The sequence below is a fragment of the Equus przewalskii genome, chromosome 16, assembly GCF_037783145.1.
Source record: "Equus przewalskii isolate Varuska chromosome 16, EquPr2, whole genome shotgun sequence".
Taxonomy (NCBI): Eukaryota; Metazoa; Chordata; class Mammalia; order Perissodactyla; family Equidae; genus Equus; species Equus przewalskii.
Window position 1 is genome coordinate 11,449,955 of NC_091846.1, and position 18,684 is coordinate 11,468,638.

General features: G+C 37.5%; 1 protein-coding gene across 2 annotated transcripts in view; it reads left to right on the forward strand.

The window, feature by feature from the left end:
• The window catches only part of BRCA2 (BRCA2 DNA repair associated), a 66,020-nt gene that overhangs the window by 36,020 nt on the left and 11,316 nt on the right, over nt 1-18,684 (forward strand). For both annotated transcript variants that reach the window (XM_070577928.1, XM_070577929.1), the window contains 8 exons: nt 1,479-1,649; nt 2,155-2,509; nt 6,251-6,406; nt 6,503-6,647; nt 9,630-9,751; nt 11,891-12,089; nt 12,345-12,508; nt 12,596-12,734. In XM_070577928.1, coding sequence (XP_070434029.1) covers nt 1,479-1,649; nt 2,155-2,509; nt 6,251-6,406; nt 6,503-6,647; nt 9,630-9,751; nt 11,891-12,089; nt 12,345-12,508; nt 12,596-12,734 — 1,451 coding nt within the window. The remainder of the gene's footprint in view (nt 1-1,478; nt 1,650-2,154; nt 2,510-6,250; nt 6,407-6,502; nt 6,648-9,629; nt 9,752-11,890; nt 12,090-12,344; nt 12,509-12,595; nt 12,735-18,684) is intronic.

An 18,684-nucleotide genomic window follows, 5' to 3' on the forward strand; every position in this document is an offset into this window, starting at 1 on the left:
ATTAGACTATAGGGAGAGGCAAGAATGAAAGCAGAGAGCACTTAGAAACCTATTGCAGTAATCCAGGTGAGAAATGGTTGCTTGGAGCAAGGATGTAGCAATGGAGTTGGTGAAAAGCAGTTGAATTCTGGATATATTTTGAAGGTGGCACTATCAGGATTTCTTCAAGGATTCGAGGAAGAGTGTGAGAGAAAGAGGAGAGTAAGGATGGCTCCAAAGATTTTGGCTTTAGCAGCTGGAAGGGTACAAGTTACTGTGTACTGAGAATTGAGAACACTGAAGATGGAAGGGAAATGGAGAGTTCAGTTGGGGAAACTTGAAATTTGAGATATTGGTAGACATCCAAGTGGAGATATTTAATAGGCAGTTGGATATGCAAGTCTGGAGTTCGTAGGTGAAGTATAGGCCAGAGAAATCGATTTGAGAGCTGTCAGCATATAGATGGAATTTAAAGCCATGAAAAAAAGACTGAGAAAGAGCAACCCAAAAGTTAGAAGTAAATGCGAAAGAGTGTGGTGTGTTGCAAGCTAGTGAAGACACAGCTTCAGGGAATAGAGAATGACCAGTTATGTCAATTGCTACTGATAGGTAAAGTAAGATGAGGACTGAGAATTGACCACTGGATTTAGCATAGAGATCATTACTAACCTTAATAAAAATAATTCAGTAGATTGGTGGGGTGAAAGCCTCATCAGAATGCAATAAAAACAGCAGTGGAAGAAGAGGATTTGGAGAGAGAATAGTCAGTTCTTTCAGGAATTGCAAAAAGAGCTGCAGAGAAAGGGGCAGTATCTGGAGAAGAAAGTAGGATCAAAGGGTGTTAGTTTTGTTTTGTTTGTTTTAAGGTAGAAAAAAACTACCTTCTATATGTTGATGGAAATTGTCCAGTAGAGGAGAAAGAAATTGAGACGCAAGAGATGCAGGAGAGAGAAGAGGAATTTCCTAAATCAATATCCCAGGCAAGAAAGAGTGGGAGCTAGTGTACAAATAGCAGGAGAAGGCAAAGTGTAAGCGTACAGATGCTGGTGGGTTGATAGATGTGAGGATGGAAGCTTATGGAAGTTCTCTTGATTACTTCTGTTTCCTTGGTACTAAGAGTGAGAATGGGAAAGGAAGAAGAGTTAGAGATTTGAGCAGAGCAGGGAAGATATCAAGAAGAGCACCAGGACTAGGGAAGGAAGTGTTTAGGTGACTTCTAAAAACAATTTCTTTAATAAGAAAAATAATCTAAAATATAATTATTTTAAATGAAGGATCTCATTTTCCAGTTGAAATAAATTATATCGACTAAGATGTTAAGTGGAATTATTAGTACATTTTGATACATGTCAAATCATTTTCTAAAATTACATTACTTGACTCAAAAACTTCTATGATCTTGTACAGTTTAGTTTTTTGTGCAAAGAATAGTCATGGTTATTGAATTCGATATCATCTTATGTGGTTTTTATGATATTATTCTACCTTTATTTGTTCAGGGCTCTGTGTGACACCCCAGGTGTGGATCCAAAGCTTATTTCTAGAGTTTGGGTCTATAATCACTATAGATGGATTGTATGGAAACTGGCAGCTATGGAATTTGCCTTTCCTAAGGAATTTGCTAATAGATGCCTAACCCCAGAACGAGTGCTCCTTCAACTAAAGTACAGGCAAGTTTAAAACATTACATTATGTAATCATATACTATGGTATGATTCAGACTTCTATGCAGTCTGTGACTTCCATGTCATAGAGGTACACCAGCCAGTTGTTGATGACAGTTGCCATCCCATGCTGCTGTTGAGATGTATGGAGCAGCTCTCTTATCCTCCCCCAGCCCTACTTAAGAGAAATCACACATTCATACACCTCTTTCCTCCCTCTTCCCTCCCCCCCTCCTTAACCTCTTGGCCTGTGAGAAGAATATGAATTACTAATTTGGTCCACTATTTGAGGATTGCTAATAAAGCGTTTTTGCACTTTTTGGTTTAATATTGAATTCATATTTTAACAGTATGAAACAATATATTGCTAGCTAACAAATTTTAAATTCTCTTCTGTCTCAGTACATCAATAAAAGTCGTTTATTTTTATTCTCAATTATTCAGTGACTTATTACAATGAAATTCTAGACTCCACAATGCCTAAAATATGCATTTTTGTTTTTATTTTTAGATATGATATAGAAATTGATAGAAGCAGAAGATCAGCTATAAAAAAGATAATGGAAAGGGATGACACAGCTGCAAAAAGACTTGTTCTGTGTGTTTCTGAAATAATTTCATCCAGTACAGATATATCTGAAACTTCTAGCAGTAAAACTAGGAGTGTGGATACCAAAAAAGCAGACATTATCGAACTTACAGATGGATGGTATGCTATTAAGGCCCACTTAGATCCTCCCCTCTTAGCTCTCCTGAAGAACGGTAGACTGACCGTGGGTCAGAAGATTATTATTCATGGAGCGGAACTGGTGGGCTCTCCTGATGCCTGTACACCTCTCGAAGCCCCAGAATCTCTTATGTTAAAGGTAAATTAAATTAATGCACACTCTTGGTAAAAATCTATCACTGGTTCAGTTAAATTCCAGAGAGGGTTTACATTTAAAATTTTAAATTTACTAATACCTATTAAGGATATTGATTGAGCTAACATAAGGCAGTTGGCAATTAAAGAGCAGGAGTAAATTTGCACCAGGTGTTCGATTTTGGTACTGATAGCCCTTGCTGTCATCTTGTTCTCATGGTGTTGCTCTGTTTCCACCCTGATTACTCAATCAGATCTCTATTCCAGTGTGATTAGAGAATTAGATTTCAGTGATTCTTAAGTGTATAATAATAAAATATATCTTTCCTCTCTATGTAGATTTAAACTTACGTAACAGGACTTTGTCATGTCAAATAGTCTGCAATATTGCTATCAGAAATTACTGCCATTATTGCACATTCAGATTCACTTATGAGGAAAACTTGTAAGGAATTTACTTCTGTTGTATTCTGGATTACTCTAATTCAGAAAAGCATTTTATAAATTAAACAATTTTAAGGTAAAGAGATACTTTGTCATTAACTCCACATTAGGTTGCTTTTAGTTAAGCTGAAACAGGCTTGTGTTTTATCTTGCTTAGAATATCAACGTTGCAGGGACTTTCCATTTTTTGTTTTTATCAAATCAATGCATGTGGATAATTTTGAAACTCAAATAATATAAGGCTTATGGCCAAAGAAAAGCAGCCACTGATGCAACCCTGCCTAACCCCTATCTGTGCTCCCCAGAGGCAACCACTTCAATCCCCTTGGCTGTTTCTTTTGCTGATACTGCTCTCTCTGTCTGCTTTTCTCCTTCAGTTTAGATGTATAATTAACTGTTAGCTTCCTGCTATGAAAGATGAGAATTTAACTCTCTTATACCAATATTGCCACATATTTCTCTTCCCCCATCACCCCATATTAATATAGTATAATTTTTAGCAAAGTCTGTATCCAATGTTTACGTTATGACTGTGAAAATTATTTTTTGCCACTTGACATATGATATACTATGATTACATATCTTTTCAACTTACTTCTTTCCCTGTCTTGCTTGTTTTGTTTTTCTTAATTTTCTGTATCCTTGTCACCAACTCATTCCTACACAGGAGCTATAAAAATCATCTCAATATGTTAAAATACCTTTATCAGTTTCATTTCTTTTTCTTGGAGATCTCTGGGCCTGTCTGTATTCCCTCTCCATTCTGAAGTGGTTATTTTCTTTTTCTTTTCTTTTTTTTTTTTTTTTTTAAGATTTTATTTTTTTCCTATTTCTCCGCAAAGCCCCGTGGTACATAGTTGTATATTCTTTGTTGTGGGTCCTTCTAGTTGTGGCATGCAGGACGCCACCTCATCATGGTTTGATGAGCAGTGCCATGTCCGCGACCAGGATTCGAACCAACAAAACACTGGGCCGCCTGCAGCAGGGCGCGCGAACTTAACCACTCGGCCACGGGGCCAGCCCCTGAAGTGGTTATTTTCTATGTATGCTGCACAGCTATCATTCTGGGAATTATTTTCACTTCTTTCTGTGTTAGAAGCCCTGTTTTCTGGATTCCATGTCTTTCTAGATTTATCAAGGGTTCACAATCCCCAGAGTAATATTGAGAAAGGGGATATGCAGCTTTTTGAGGTGTTTTTCTAAGTTTGGCTGAATATAGAATTCCAGGTTGAAATAATTCCTTCAGAATTTTGAAGACATTTCCTCTTGATACCTTTTTTTTTTTTTAAGTAAGATTAGCCCTGAGCTAACATCTGCTGCCAATCCTCCTCTTTTTGCGGAGGAAGACTGGCCCTTAGCTAACATCCGCACCCATCTTCCTCTACTTTATATGTGGGACGCCTGCCTCAGCATGGCTTGCCAAGTGGTGCCATGTCTGCACCCAGGATCCGAACCGGTGAACCCCGGGCCGCCAAAGCGGAATGTGTGAACTCAACCGATGCGCCACCGGCCTGGCCTCCGTTTCCTCTGATATCTTTTGCTTCTAATATGGCTTCTGCTAAGTTCAGTGCTATTTTTATTCCCAGTCCTTCACTATCTGATCTGTTTCTAAGATCGTTTGCCACCAGTATTCCAAAATTTCATAATAAAGTACTTTGGTGTCATCCTTTTTTCAAAAAAATAAAATCGTTGTCCTGCGTACACAGTGGCAAACAATCTGTAAACACATGTCCTTCCTTGAGTTCTGAGAAATTTTTCTGAAGTAGTTCTTTAGTAATTTCTTCCCTTCTGTTTTTTTCTCTTCATTTTTCTTGAACTTTTGTTGTTTGGGCTCTAGGCCTCTTAGATTGGTCCTCTGATTTTCTCATCTTTTCTCCTATTTTCTGTTTGGTGATCTTCCCCCCCTCCCCCACCCCCAGTTTCTAATTCCTAATCTAATCTTCTAATCCCTAAAGTAAATTTGTGGCCATTGGTATAGTTTTTGATTTTAAGGAGACTTTTATTATTTCCTAAATGTTTCCTTTTTTATTACATCTGATTCTTGTTTCATAGATACAATATCTTCTCATCTTTCTGCAGCTATTGATTAATATTTTGTTTTATTTCCATTTTTTCTGCTCCCTGCCTTTCCTGTTTTCTATGAGAACCTCTTTTTTTGTTTGTTGGGTCTCTCAGGTTAGAGACTTTCTTCAACTGGTGATTATTAGCTGTTCTTTCCTCTTCAAGAGTGGGGCTCTGATGAACTGATCAGAAGCTCTGTGTGAGGTGGGGCTTGTCACCTTGTAGAGTCATAAGAGGGGGATTTTATTTTTTTCACTAGCAGACCCTCAAATATTAGTGATGTTCTGAGAGCTAACAGAGTGAGAAAACTAATAGCGAGACTCATTTTCAGCATAAGGATTTTCATTGCATTTTTACCCTGGCTGCCTCACCTAGTGTTCCAAAGTCCAGGATATGTGTGGTTCAGCCTTTCCAGAGAGTAAACTTTCCTGCGTTCTTTCTGGTGTGTGGGAAGGGCAGTCACCTGGCTGGTTGGGATGAGAAAGGAAATCGGAGGTCTTACTATTTTAGTAAAATTTCAACCATTCCTCCTATTTTCAGCCACACTTTATGCTGCTACCTTCAGAAGTACCTGTTGCTTCCAATTTCTGAGTGTTTTCCTTAAATTATTTTGTTTCATATTGGCTCCGTACAAGTTTGGTAGCTGAGTACCCTTGGGCGGATTATGTAATTTCGCTTATACTTCAGTTTTGTCGTCTGTAAAATGGGACGAAGTCTTAGGGTTGTCATGAAGATTAAATGTCACTATGTATAAAGCACTTAACACTGTACTGGGCACCATATTAAGTGCTCTATGAATGTTTGCTAGTTTTATTAACTGTGATCATTCTACACTGCCCTGTTATCAGGCAACAGATTTTTAGCTTCTAGAATTTTGGTAATATCTCATCTGCTGTCCTCTTTAGATCTCTTTGTCCTTATAGGATTTTTGAGGGAGCATAGATGAATAGGTATATTTTAATCCATCATGTTTAAATTGATGTCTCTTTTATTAATTTTATAGTAGTAATATTTACATAACAGTAAGACTACAACAATATAAACAATTTTTTGAAATAAATTATTTTGAAAACATTTTCACTTTCGTACAATTTTTCTACTTACTTTGTTACTTACCTTCATGAGACTTTTATAAGTGAATATTTTTAAAGCAACTCTAAAAGAATGAAAAATGTGAAATTTGAAAGGGAATTGTGTATATATTTAACTTATAAATCAATTTATTCATTAATTTGTCCAGATTTCTGCCAACAGTACTCGTCCTGCTTGCTGGTATGCGAAACTTGGATTCTTTCCTGATCCTCGACCTTTTCCTCTCCCCTTGTCATCACTTTTCAGTGATGGAGGAAGTGTTGGTTGTGTTGACGTAATTATTCAAAGAGCATACCCTATACAGGTATGATATATTCTTGAAACTTACTATATTTCTTTCTTTTGAGACAATTTGACTGACCCTCCCTACCATGTATTTTTGTTTGACACATTATTACAGTGGGTGGAGAAGACATCAGCTGGGTCATACATATTTCGCAATGAAAGAGAAGAAGAAAAGGAAGCAATAAAATATGCAGAGGCCCAACAAAAGAAACTAGAAGCCTTATTCACAAAAATTCAAGTGGAATTTGAAGAGCATGAAGGTAAAATGAATATTACAAATTATTTTTTATATGAGAACAAAGTTTTAGAGGCTTCTAATTTAACTTTTGTTATTAGGTGAATTGTCTTTATTTTGAGTAATAAACTTTTTTATTCAGGTATAATTGACATTTAATATTATATTAGTTTCAGGTGTATAATGTAATGATTCGATATTTGTATATATTGCAAAATGATCACCACAATAACTCTAGTTAACATCCATCACTATATATAGTTAGAAAATTTTTTTTCTTGTGATGAGAATTTTTAATATCTCTTTTAGAAATTTTCAGATATGCAGTGCAGAATTATTAACTATAGTCATCATACTGTACATTACATCCGCATGACTTATTTATTTTTAACTAGAAGTTTGTACCTTTTCACAACCTTACCCATCTCACCTACCCCTCACCACTTGCCTCTAACAACCACCACTCTGCTCTCTGTATCTACAAGCTCATAATATTTTTTTTTAATTCCACGTATAAGTTAGACCATATGATATTTGTCTTTCTCTGTCTGACTTATTTCACTTAGCATAATGCCCTCAAGGTCCATCCATGTTGTTGCAAATGGCAAGATTTCATTCTTTTTTATGTCTGAATAATATTTCATTGTATATATGTATATCACATGTTCTTTATCCATTCATTCACTGATGGACACTTCGGTTGTTCCCATATCTTGGCTGTTGTAAATAATACTGCAGTGAACATGGAGGTGCATATGTCTTTTCGTATTAGTGTTTTCATTTTCTTTAGATAAATACCCATAAGTGGAATTGCTGGATCATATGGTAGTTCTGTTTAGATTTTCTTTTTCTAATTCTGAATCTGAATTTTTTCTGATTTTTAAAAAAATATTATTATGTAGATATACAGGGAAGCATTGAACTGACCCCAAATTATCACATCTTTATTCAATACACTGAGCTTTTAACAACTTGTTAATTGTCTTGGGCAATAAAACATTGCATACCCACAGTACTTTTCAGAAATCTTAAATAAACTCCCTCTTAAGCTTCAGTACTAAACTATTTGTCATGTCCTTTTTTGGTGCTGGAGAAAGAATACCAACAAGGGAAAGAACTGTCAAATTGTTTTCCCATAAGCCATTTGTCATTCTCTTTCTTCAGTGTCCTTATCTACGTTATACAACTTGCATTTTTGTTGCAGTTGGTTTTTATGTTATTGTACCTGGAGCTAGAATTTGTTTTCCATGTCGCATCAATTTTGTTAATAAAAATCGTAGTGTTTTTATGCTTAAAGGGTATGAAATTTACTTTTTTAATCTACCTTTTTAATGAAAGTTTTATCTTCTCCTGCATTTCTTCATGGTTGTCTATATTATTTAACTTCATGTTCTATATAAATCTGCAGAAAAAATGGACTCTATTTGATTTGCTTAAAATTATCATTAGGTCATTCTGTGTTCATAATTAAGTGAATTATGAAATCATTTACTTAATTTATAAATTACTCTAATTAAGTAAACTCTTTGTATGACAATTTTTTTTTTCCCCTTTCTTTTTTTTATTAATGTTATGATAGATTACAACCTTGTGAGATTTCAGTTGTACATTTTTGTTAGTCATGTTGTGGGTACACCACTTCCCCCTCCGTACCCTCCCCCCACCCCCCCTTTTCCCTGGTAACCACCGATCAGATCTCCTTCTCAATATACTAATTTCCACCTATGAGTGGAGTCATATAGAGTTCGTCTTTCTCTGACTGACTTATTTCGCTTAACATAATGCCCTCGAGGTCCATCCACATTGTTGTGAATGGGCCAATTTCGTCTTTTTTTATGGCTGAGTAGTATTCCATTGTGTATATATACCACATCTTCTTTATCCAATCATCAGTTTCTGGGCATGTAGGCTGGTTCCACGTCTTGGCTATTGTAAATAATGCTGCGATGAACATAGGGGTGCAACGGACTCTTGAGATATCTGATTTCAGGTTCTTAGGATAGATACCCAGTAATGGGATGGCTGGGTCATAGGGTATTTCTATTTTTAACTTTTTGAGAAATCTCCATACTGTTTTCCATAGTGGCTGTACCAGTTTGCATTCCCACCAACAGTGTATGAGGGTTCCTCTTTCTCCACAACCTCTCCAACATTTGTCGTTCTTGGTTTTGGATGCTTTTGCCAATCTAACGGGGGTAAGGTGATATCTTAGTGTAGTTTTGATTTGCATTTCCCTGATGATTAGCGATGATGAACATCTTTTCATGTGTCTATTGGCCATATTCATATCTTCTTTTGAGAAATGTCTGTTCATGTCCTCTGCCCATTTTTTGATCGGGTTGTTTGTTTTTTTGTTGTTAAGCAGTGTGAGTTCTTTGTATATTATGGAGATTAACCCTTTGTCGGATAAGTGGCTTGTAAATATTTTTTCCCAATTAGTGAGCTGTTTTTTTGTTTCAATCCTGTTTTCCCTTGCCTTGAAGAAGCTCTTTAGTCTGATGAAGTCCCATTTGTTTATTCTTTCTATTGTTTCCCTCAACTGAGGAGTTGCAGTGTCCGAAAAGATTCTTTTGAAACTGATGTCAAAGAGTGTACTGCCTATATTCTCTTCCAAAAGACTTATTGTCTCAGGCTTAATCTTTAGGTCTTTGATCCATTTTGAGTTTATTTTGGTGTGTGGTGAAAAAGAATGGTCAATTTTCAATCTTTTGCATGTGGCTGTCCAGTTTTCCCAGCACCATTTGTTGAAGAGACTTTCTTTTCTCCATTGTAGGCCCTCTGCTCCTTTGTCGAAGATTAGCTGTCCATAGATGTGTGGTTTTATTTGTATGACAATTTTTTAAGCCATGAGTAGACTAGTTTCAAATTTTCCTAGAAAATGTTTAGCAGATACATGGTTTCTTATTTTTTAACCTCTCTTCTTTGGGTCTTTTTTGCTTGATTCACTAGTTTACACTGTTCTTAAATTTGTGGTTTAGCTCATTAGTGATGCATTTTTTTTTCCTAGAAAGTATAGCAAAACAATGTACCCCATCACGTGCGCTAACAAGACAGCAAGTCCGTGCTCTGCAAGATGGTGCAGAGCTTTATGAAGCAGTGAAGAGCGCACCAGACCCAAGTTACCTTGAGGTGAGAGAGTAAGAGGGCATACAATGACCCTTAGTCTTCAGCCTTTATGGTGGGAAGCTGTCCTCACTCTTCTGGCCATTTCGGGAAGCAGTATGTTGAAATTCTGTGTTTCTCAGAGGGGATGTGTGCATTTCTTGGGTCCTCAGTGATGTGCCAAACCAGTGTGTTATGTTTTCGATTCCATACCAAGTAATGGATGGGAGGGTTAAATAATTTTATATATTAAATAAATGTGGTTTAAAATACAGGCAAAACTTGTTTATTTTTAAGGTAAAACAAGTAACTTCAAAACAATGTCTCAGTTTCCATATTCTCAGCTCTTTCTCAGATCCTACCTAGAGTTTGTTTCATAATCTGAAGGGTAGATACTTTGGTGGAAAAGTTACAGAAGCACTAAATTGTGTTAGAAATAGCATAGGCTTTAGAATCATGGCTCTACCATTTATTAGCTAAGCAAATTGGGTGCAAAATAATTATAAAATGAGCATAAAATATGTTGGTTTAGGATCAAATTAGCTTATGTAAAAATATACTTATAAATGTTATAAAGTTTCATATAAATGTTACTATATTAAGGTAAGCTGCCTCCTAAATTTTTAGACACCTGAATATCTTATTAATGCAGATTTTAAGATTAGTTTACTGCATAGGGAGGAAAGGGAAAATTTTAGGAAAAACTATTGATTAACCTCATTTATTTGATGACTTAATAAATCTTGCATATAGCCTTAACTTTCTTAAATATTGGGACTAGCAGATAAAGAACACTCCATTAGGAGAGTAAGCAATGCTATTCTGAATAGAATTGCTTCATATTCTCACATTAGAACTCAGATGCTCCCTGTGAGAAGTGAGTCCAGTTTTAAAGCCTGTGAGTGTACTTGCTGCAAGTCTGTAGTTTACAGCTTTGTTATGCTTTACCAAAAAACTGTGTGCCTCTATTTCTTATATTAACTTGTTGAAGCTTGTGCTATGAGTCGTCATGAAGATAGTTTTAATTTCATCCACAAAATTCAACAAAATATTTGTCAGTCTAGTTTCCTTTTATAAAATTTACTTATAAGGAGAATTTAAGGGGACAGAAGGAGAGTTGGAGGACTAGGTTCTAGACCTGGCCCCATCCCTGTGTAGCTGGACGAATGATTTGTCTCTTCGTCCTCATTTCCACCTTCTGTCAAGGGAAAGCCCGAAGAGTGGCTTATCGCTAAGCTTCTAAGTTTATATGATTCTATGAGATTTCACTTAAAGTTATCATTGTAATTCTTGGAGAGAAAAATAGCCATCAATTTCAAAAATACCCTGTCAAAAGAATTTGTTTTCAGTGATGATGTTGAATGTTGTGGGACTTCTGAAATCACAGATCTTTTTTTTAATTCATGTTTAAACTGAACACTGTCTACATATAAAGAAAGACCTTTGCAGGGTACATAGATTTCATTGTCTCCCTTCCCAGTGTGGATTAGGTATTAAGATGCATAAGGCAACAGCAGTCTAGATGTTATATGTCAGGATTCCATTTCCTACTTAATTTTATTTTTTTATTTATTATACTGGGTGAGATTCCCAAGGCGTACAGACAGCAATTTGCAGAAATGATTGGGAGAGAAGTGTGGAGGCAGAGATAAGTGCTTGTAGCACATGCCTGTTTTAAAATCTATCTACTGTTCCATGGAGTTAATGAAATTATACTGCAAGGGGCTAAGAATGAGGATTCTTGAGCCAACTCCTGCCTATGTGCCTCTGCAAGTTATGTATTCTTTCGGTACCTCAATTTCATCATCTACCATGTGAAAACAATAATAGTACCTACCTCATAGGATTAAATGAATTACTACATTAACCACAGTGAGCATTCAGATGTTAGCCATTTATAATGTCAATATTGATGATTATGATTATGATTCTTAGAGTATATTTATAATAGAGGGTTGTTTGGGCTCTAGGGAAATTTGTCACAAAGATTAGTAAACAGTTTGAGGCACCTAAAAATATTTGTTATGTGATAAGTTATATTGTCACACCCTAAAATGAACTCAATTCTGTTGTATTTTATCCTTGTTTAAAGGGATTCATTTACAGTAGATGATGTTTTGTTTTTTACTCTAATATCATGTGCCGTAATATATTAAATGATTACAGGGTTATTTTAGTGAAGAGCAATTAAGAGCCTTGAATAATCACAGACAGATGTTGAATGATAAGAAGCAAGCACAGATCCAATTGGAATTCAGGAAGGCTGTTGAATCTTCTGGGCAAGGGGAACAAATTTTATCAAGAGATGTTACAACTGTGTGGAAGTTGCGTATCATAAGCTATGAGAAAAAACAAAAAGATTCAGGTCAGTATGTAAATTTTTTTATTTTATCACTTTTGTTAAGTTAAAAAGGTATTATTTTATTAATACAATGATTTCAAATGCTAGATAAAGTGTCAAGTTAGTGTGTATCAGAGGAGCAAAAATGCGCTACCAGCGCCCAGAAAGTCTGATAACATATAATCCTTAGACCTTTGTTGTTATCAGTATTTATTTTCAAACACAAATTTTAATAATTATTAGTTCTTCCATTGTGTCTTTTTCTCTCTCTCTAAATAGTTTTATTGAGTGTCTGGCGTCCATCATCAGATTTATATTCCCTGTTAACAGAGGGAAAGAGATATAGAATCTATCATCTTACAACATCAAAATCTAAAAGTAGATCTGAAAGGGCTAACATACACTTAACAGCAACAAAAAAAACTCGATATCAACAACTGCCGGTACAAAATTTTCGTTATAATTTTTCAATTTTGATAAATGCATATTAGTTTATAGAATCTACATATACTGATTTCTTTTTCTTGTAGGCTTCAGATGAAATCCTATTCCAAGTTTATCAGCCAAGGGAGCCCCTTCACTTCAACAAATTATTGAATCCAGACTTCCAGCCACCTTGTTCTGAAGTCGACGTAATAGGATTTGTAGTTTCTGTTGTGAAAAAAATAGGTAATGCACAGTGTATTTAATTGAAGTTTTTTATCAATGCTTTTGGAAAACACTATCTTTTAAAATTTGTCTTCCTTATGATTAATTGGAGCTACAAATGAGCAAATTTGGTAACTAGTGATTTGAAAGTAGGCCCATTTCAATCTCAGTTCTTAATGAAAAACAGTTCCACATTATTGCAAGGAAACAATTTACATCCCATTCTGTGCTACTTAATTTTTTAAAAATTGCTAGAACATGTTTTGCAGCGTTTTAGTGATTACTAATTAGATAATTATAATCTCCTTCTGTGATTAACTGAGCGTTCAAACTTCCACCTCCAGCTTTAGTTTTCACTACTCTCCAACATCTTAACCAAATTCATCTCTATTTGATTCCTTAAATATGACTGCACATTCCTCTTTCCTTCTTTCCATGTATGTTATCTACAAAGCTACGCTCTCTTATCTAAGTACTAGGGCAGTGTCAAGGCCCAGCTTAGGTCTCTGTTTAAGCACAGAGTCTTCCATTTGTCGATGGTTTTGTGCCAGGCACCTCAGTCTCTTCTTCTAGCAGTCTTCCACTACATTGACATCTTCCATGCTGTTCTTGAGCCCACCGAGCTCACTTTCATCAGTCTTTACCCTGATGGCTGCCTCTCCCAGAAGCACTTTCCCCTGGACAGCCACGTGCTGGCCCCTCTGGCTCCCTCAAGTCTCTGTTCAAATGCGACCTCATAAGAGGCCTTTCCCTGACCACCCTTTGTAAAAGAGCAGGACTCCCTCTGCACCCCCAACCCAGCACTTTTTCTCCCCTTCACTCTGCTTTATTCCTCTCCAGAGTGCTCCCCAGCACCTGACAGTACTTGTTTGTTTTTTGTCTCCCTTCTGCAGAATGTTAGCTCTGTAAGGACAGAGACAGTGTTACAGTTGTATCCTCAGCTGTTAAAACAGTGCCTGCTACAGGGTAGGCTCTCAAATATTTGCTGGATTCTTTGTTTATCAGCCACCCTGTCGTGGTTTCTCCCTTCTTCGGTTTTTGGTTAAGGTTTATTGTCAGTCTTTTTTTCAAGAAAGTTTCAAGTGTGCCGTTTTCCATGAGTTCTTCATGTGTTTGAAATGTGCACGTATTGCCTTAATTCTAAGACTGTATCTTGACTACATATAATATTATGGGCTCATGCTTCCTTTCCTTCCCTCAGAACTTTGTAGAAGTTGTTCTTTTGCATTGAATAGCCTGGACTGGCGTGATTTTTCCCCCATTTAGGTGGCTTTCTTTTTATGTCTGCAGAATGTTTATGCATTGTAGTCCAGGCTTAACTGAGCTGTGTCATAGTATAAGCATTATGTATACAGTTCTCCTGGGACACAGGATGCTCTTTTAATCTGCAGATTCAGTGCTTTCTTTATTTCAGGGGAATTCTGTAATATCTTTCAATATATCTGCTATTCCATTTGTTGCGATTTTACTCCAAGGATACCAGTTAGTCTCACGTTGGATTATTTTTATTTTTGTTTTTATCTCTTTGCTTCTGTTTCTTTGTCTTCTCTATCTCCATTCACCATGATTGTATCCAGCCTTTATGTCAGTAATTTTATTTTCTGCAATGTATGTTTTATTCCTTGCTATTTCTAATTCATGTATCTGTCCCATTATGATCATGTATTGGTGTCCTCAGTTTATTTCTTTGGTCCTGTAGTCTCCTTTACATTTTACAGGGCTATTTATCATCCCATATTCTGGCTTTTATTTTATTGAATATGTGTTCTTATTAAGTTAAATAGTGTGAATCAGTTTTGAAGACTTTAGAAATTTTCTTCTGTTCTTTTACTTTTGTTTTCTTATGGGTTGTGCTCTTTGTCTATTGCTATGCTCTTTTCTCTTTTTTTAAAAAATATGTTTTGTTTGTTTGATCGGTTGTGTTTTAGTGCTTTGTGCACTTCTTTGTAGTATGTTAATATGCTACATTGTTTCCATAGCATTTCGTTTCATCTTGGTCATACTTGGGTGACTCTCTCCACACATTATATTGTTGTTATAGAGGGGAAGTAACTTTTATTCATTTATTTAATCAGTATTTATGATTTCCTGTTATGTGCCAGGCACTGTTGTAGTGCTGGGTGCATAGCAATGAACAGGACAGAGAGAAATCCCTGCCCTCTTGGAGTTTACATTATGGGGAGAGATCACAAACAAAATAAGTAGCTTATATAGTTTTCTTTTAAGTGCTAAGGAGAAAAATTCAGTAGGGAATGACAGGTAGTATCAGGGGGAAGGGAAGAGAATGCAGCTCTAGATAGGGAGGTGAGGAAAGACCTCACTGCGGACTTGACATTTGGATGAGACTTGAAGGAATAGAGGGAGGAAGGCATGTGGACATCTAGGGGAGGAACATTCCAGGCGGAAGGAACAGCAGTTACAAAGGTCATAATGTAGCAGGATCCTGCCTGGTACATTTTAGCATTGGCAGAGGCCAGAGAGTGAGTAGTGACAGCTGGGAATAGAGGCATTGAAGGACCAGATCATGTGATGATCCTTGTATGGACTTGAACTGTTTTTCTCCAGCAGTGATGGGAAGTCATAGGAGTAACACCATCTTACTAGATTTTCGTGGGATCATTCAGGCTGCTTTATTGAGAATAGACTGTAGGAGGCGTGAGGAGACAAACAGGGAAACCAATTGGAGGCTTTTGCAAGAATTTAGGCAAAAGGTGATAGTAGTTTGGACCGACAAAAGCAATAGGAGTGGCCAGAAATAGAGTCTGGTTGTATTTTGAAGGTAGAGGGACATTGTGGGGTGAAGAGAAGAGTCAAGGAGTCAGTGCCAAGGTTTTTGGTCTGAGCACCTGGAAAAACGGAGTTGCCATTTACTGAAAGGGAAAGGCTGCAAAAAAAACAGGTGTGTGAGGAAGGTCAGGAGCTCAGTTTGGACAGTTAAATTGTAGGTGCTTAATCTAAGTAGAAATTTCTTCATGACAGTTGGATATATAGGAGTCTGTTCAGGGGAATGGTCTGTACTGAAAATAAATATTGGGAAGTTGTCAACATACAGGTGATGTTTAAAGCTGTAGACTGGATGAGGTCGCTTTGAGTGTGGGAGTAGATAGAGAAGAGAAGAGAGCCAAGGCCTGACTCAGGCGCTCTGATGCTTAGAAGCAGGGGAGATGTACAGGAGCCAGTAAAACGAACAGAGGAGTGGCCAGAGAGGTGGGAGGAATACTTAAGAAAGTGAGCTATGCCGAAAGCCAAGAGAAAAAAGGAATCTCACGGAGGTGAGAGTGATTAAGTCTATCAGATGGTGTTTGATCGCAGAGATAGTAAGGTGAGGATTAAGAATTGATTATTGGCTTTTGCACCATGGGGACGCCTTTTTGGTGGAGCGGTAGGAGTGAAAGCCTGATTGAAATGGGGCAAGGAAAATGGAAGAAGAGGAAGTTAGACAGTGAATACAGGCATTTGAAGGATGTTACCTTTTAAGCAAAGAAGAGAAATGGAGCAATAACTGGAAGGAGAATTGAGATCAAGAGAATATTTGTTTTTTCAGATGAAAATGCTGTTAACGTGTTGATGAGATTGTATACTGATGAGGAAGGTCCAGTGAAGACTGAAGAAAAAGAGCGGACGATTGTGGAGCACTGTTGTTCGGTTACCATGTGGGGCTGGTGTCTGTTGGACATATAGTGAGATTGGCCTTAGCCAGTAGCAAAGACAGTTCATCCACAGTCAACGAGGAGAAAAGTCTGTGGGTACAGATGCAAGTGGAAGAGTTGATGTATAAGGGGAAACTTGTGACAGATGTCTTCTGATTGCTTCTGTTTTCTCACTGAAATAGGGAACAACAAAATCAGCAACTGAAAGTCAGAATGGAGGAAAAGGTATTAAAGGTTTGAGAAGAGAGGAAAGTCATGAAATAATCATCCAGAAAGTGGCAGAGTGAATGGACTAGGTAAATACACTGTGACTGCCAGGGACCGGTGGAGGTTAATGTTCATGAATATGAAATAAAACTGGTCCTCATGGTCGTGTGATATTTTTCCACCCATGTTCAGCTATAATGGTGAGGCATGAAGTAGGTGGAAAGTAGGATTTAACCAGGCTTGTAGTTTAGCCAAGTGACTAATACTAAAGCAAGAAGGATAGAGAATTTGAGGGTATATGTAAAGGAGGTATGTTGATAATTGACCTTGGACTTTAAGCACAGTACAGAAGAAAGAGGGGACGTTAGGGAATGTGGAACAGTAAACAGAAGATAAGACAAATGGATTGTGGCCCCAGTGAGGTTAGAGGATTGGTTGAAATAGCGCTCTAGAGAGAGTGAGCTGGAAGAATGAAAGGTGGTAGTTGAAGAATGAGATCATTGAAATTGAGATTCTGGAAGGAAGGAAGTTGTTGGAAGTAACAAAGTCTTGGGTATGTTCGTTGGAGTGCGCAGCTGGCAGAAACTAGAGAAGAAGATGGTTCAAGGAGAAGAAAAGGAACATGGGAGCCCAGGGTATTAGAAGCATTGTCTGTGAGGATATTGAAATCACCAAGAAATAATAGCAGTAGTGGTGACAAGAATGACCATGAGTTACGAATTAAACTCTTAAGGGAATGAAAGGGAGTGAGTGACCCAGGGGCAGCAGATGCCTAAACAAGGAATAGTGAATGATATGGTCTGATAACATAAGATTCAAAGCTGAGTGCTTTTAGGGAGGGAGAGCAGCAGCAAGGAGCAGGGAAGACATCTACCCTAGCTTGACCTCCAGTAGCACAAGAAGTCTGCAAGGGCAGCTTGTCATCAGAGGAGAGCCAGGGTTCAATTAACAGCAAGACAGTAAGGAGAGCAGTTACAGAAAAGGTTGAGGGTAGTGTAGAGATTTTACTGAGTTCCAGAGGGTCCAGTGAAAGGATTCCAGGAGACAGGGAGAGGTAGGAGATGGCGTCAAAAAGACAGTGTACAAAGCTTTCTGGAGACTGAGTCCAGGGATGACCTGGGAATCTGGGCTTCCTATGGAGACTGACATGAAATTAGTTCTAATGGTCCCAAAGCAGATAGTGGTGGTGAGGTGAGGTATGTGAGAGAGGAAAAAGTTGGGAGATTTGCTAGGACCCCTTGTAGTTCTTGACTGTTTTTCTACTGTATCCAAAACCAAGCTTTTTTTCCCCTCTTAGTTACTGCGTGAGGACTGGATGTTTGAGTTTCTGTCCACTACATATTATATATCCCTGAAATTTATTATCTCTGTTCTAGATGATTTTCCCTAGTTCCGTGAGTAACCCTGTGTGTTAATTTACAACACTCCTGTGACAAAGTACTACAGACTGGGGGGCTTAAACAACAGAAATTTATGGTCTCAGAGTCCTGGAGGCTGGAAGTCCAAGATCAAGGTAGCAGCAGAGTTGGTTCCTTCTGAGGGCTGTGAGAAACTCTGTTCAGTGCTTCACTGCTAGTTTCTGATGGTTTGCTGGCATTCGTTGGCATTCTTTGGGTTGTAGATGCATCAACCCAGTCTCTGCCTTCATCTTCACCTGGCATTCTTCCTGTGTGCGTGTCTGTATCCAGATTTCCCCTTTTATAGGGATGTTTGATTAGGACTCACCATCATCTGGATTAGGACCCAGTCACCTCATCTTAACATGATTCCATCTGCAAAGATGTTATTTTCAAATAAGGTCACATTCACAGGTACTGGGGGTTAGGACTTCAGCATCTTTCGGGGGGACACAGTTCAACCCATACCACCCTGGAAGCCTGGAATGTTCACTTCTGCAGTCAGTCCTGGTCACCTGCTCTTCATTCTCATTATTTCTGATCACAAGAGGAAAAAGGTAAGATCTGCTTTTCTTCAGATTTAAGGATAATAGAATTCTCAAAATTTGTGTAATTTCACCAGTTTAGGGATGAGGTTTAGAAACTGAGCCTTCTTGTGCTCAGCTCTATCTACTATCTTGTTTCTTCCCTTCATCACCTGTGTTTAAATTTTATTAC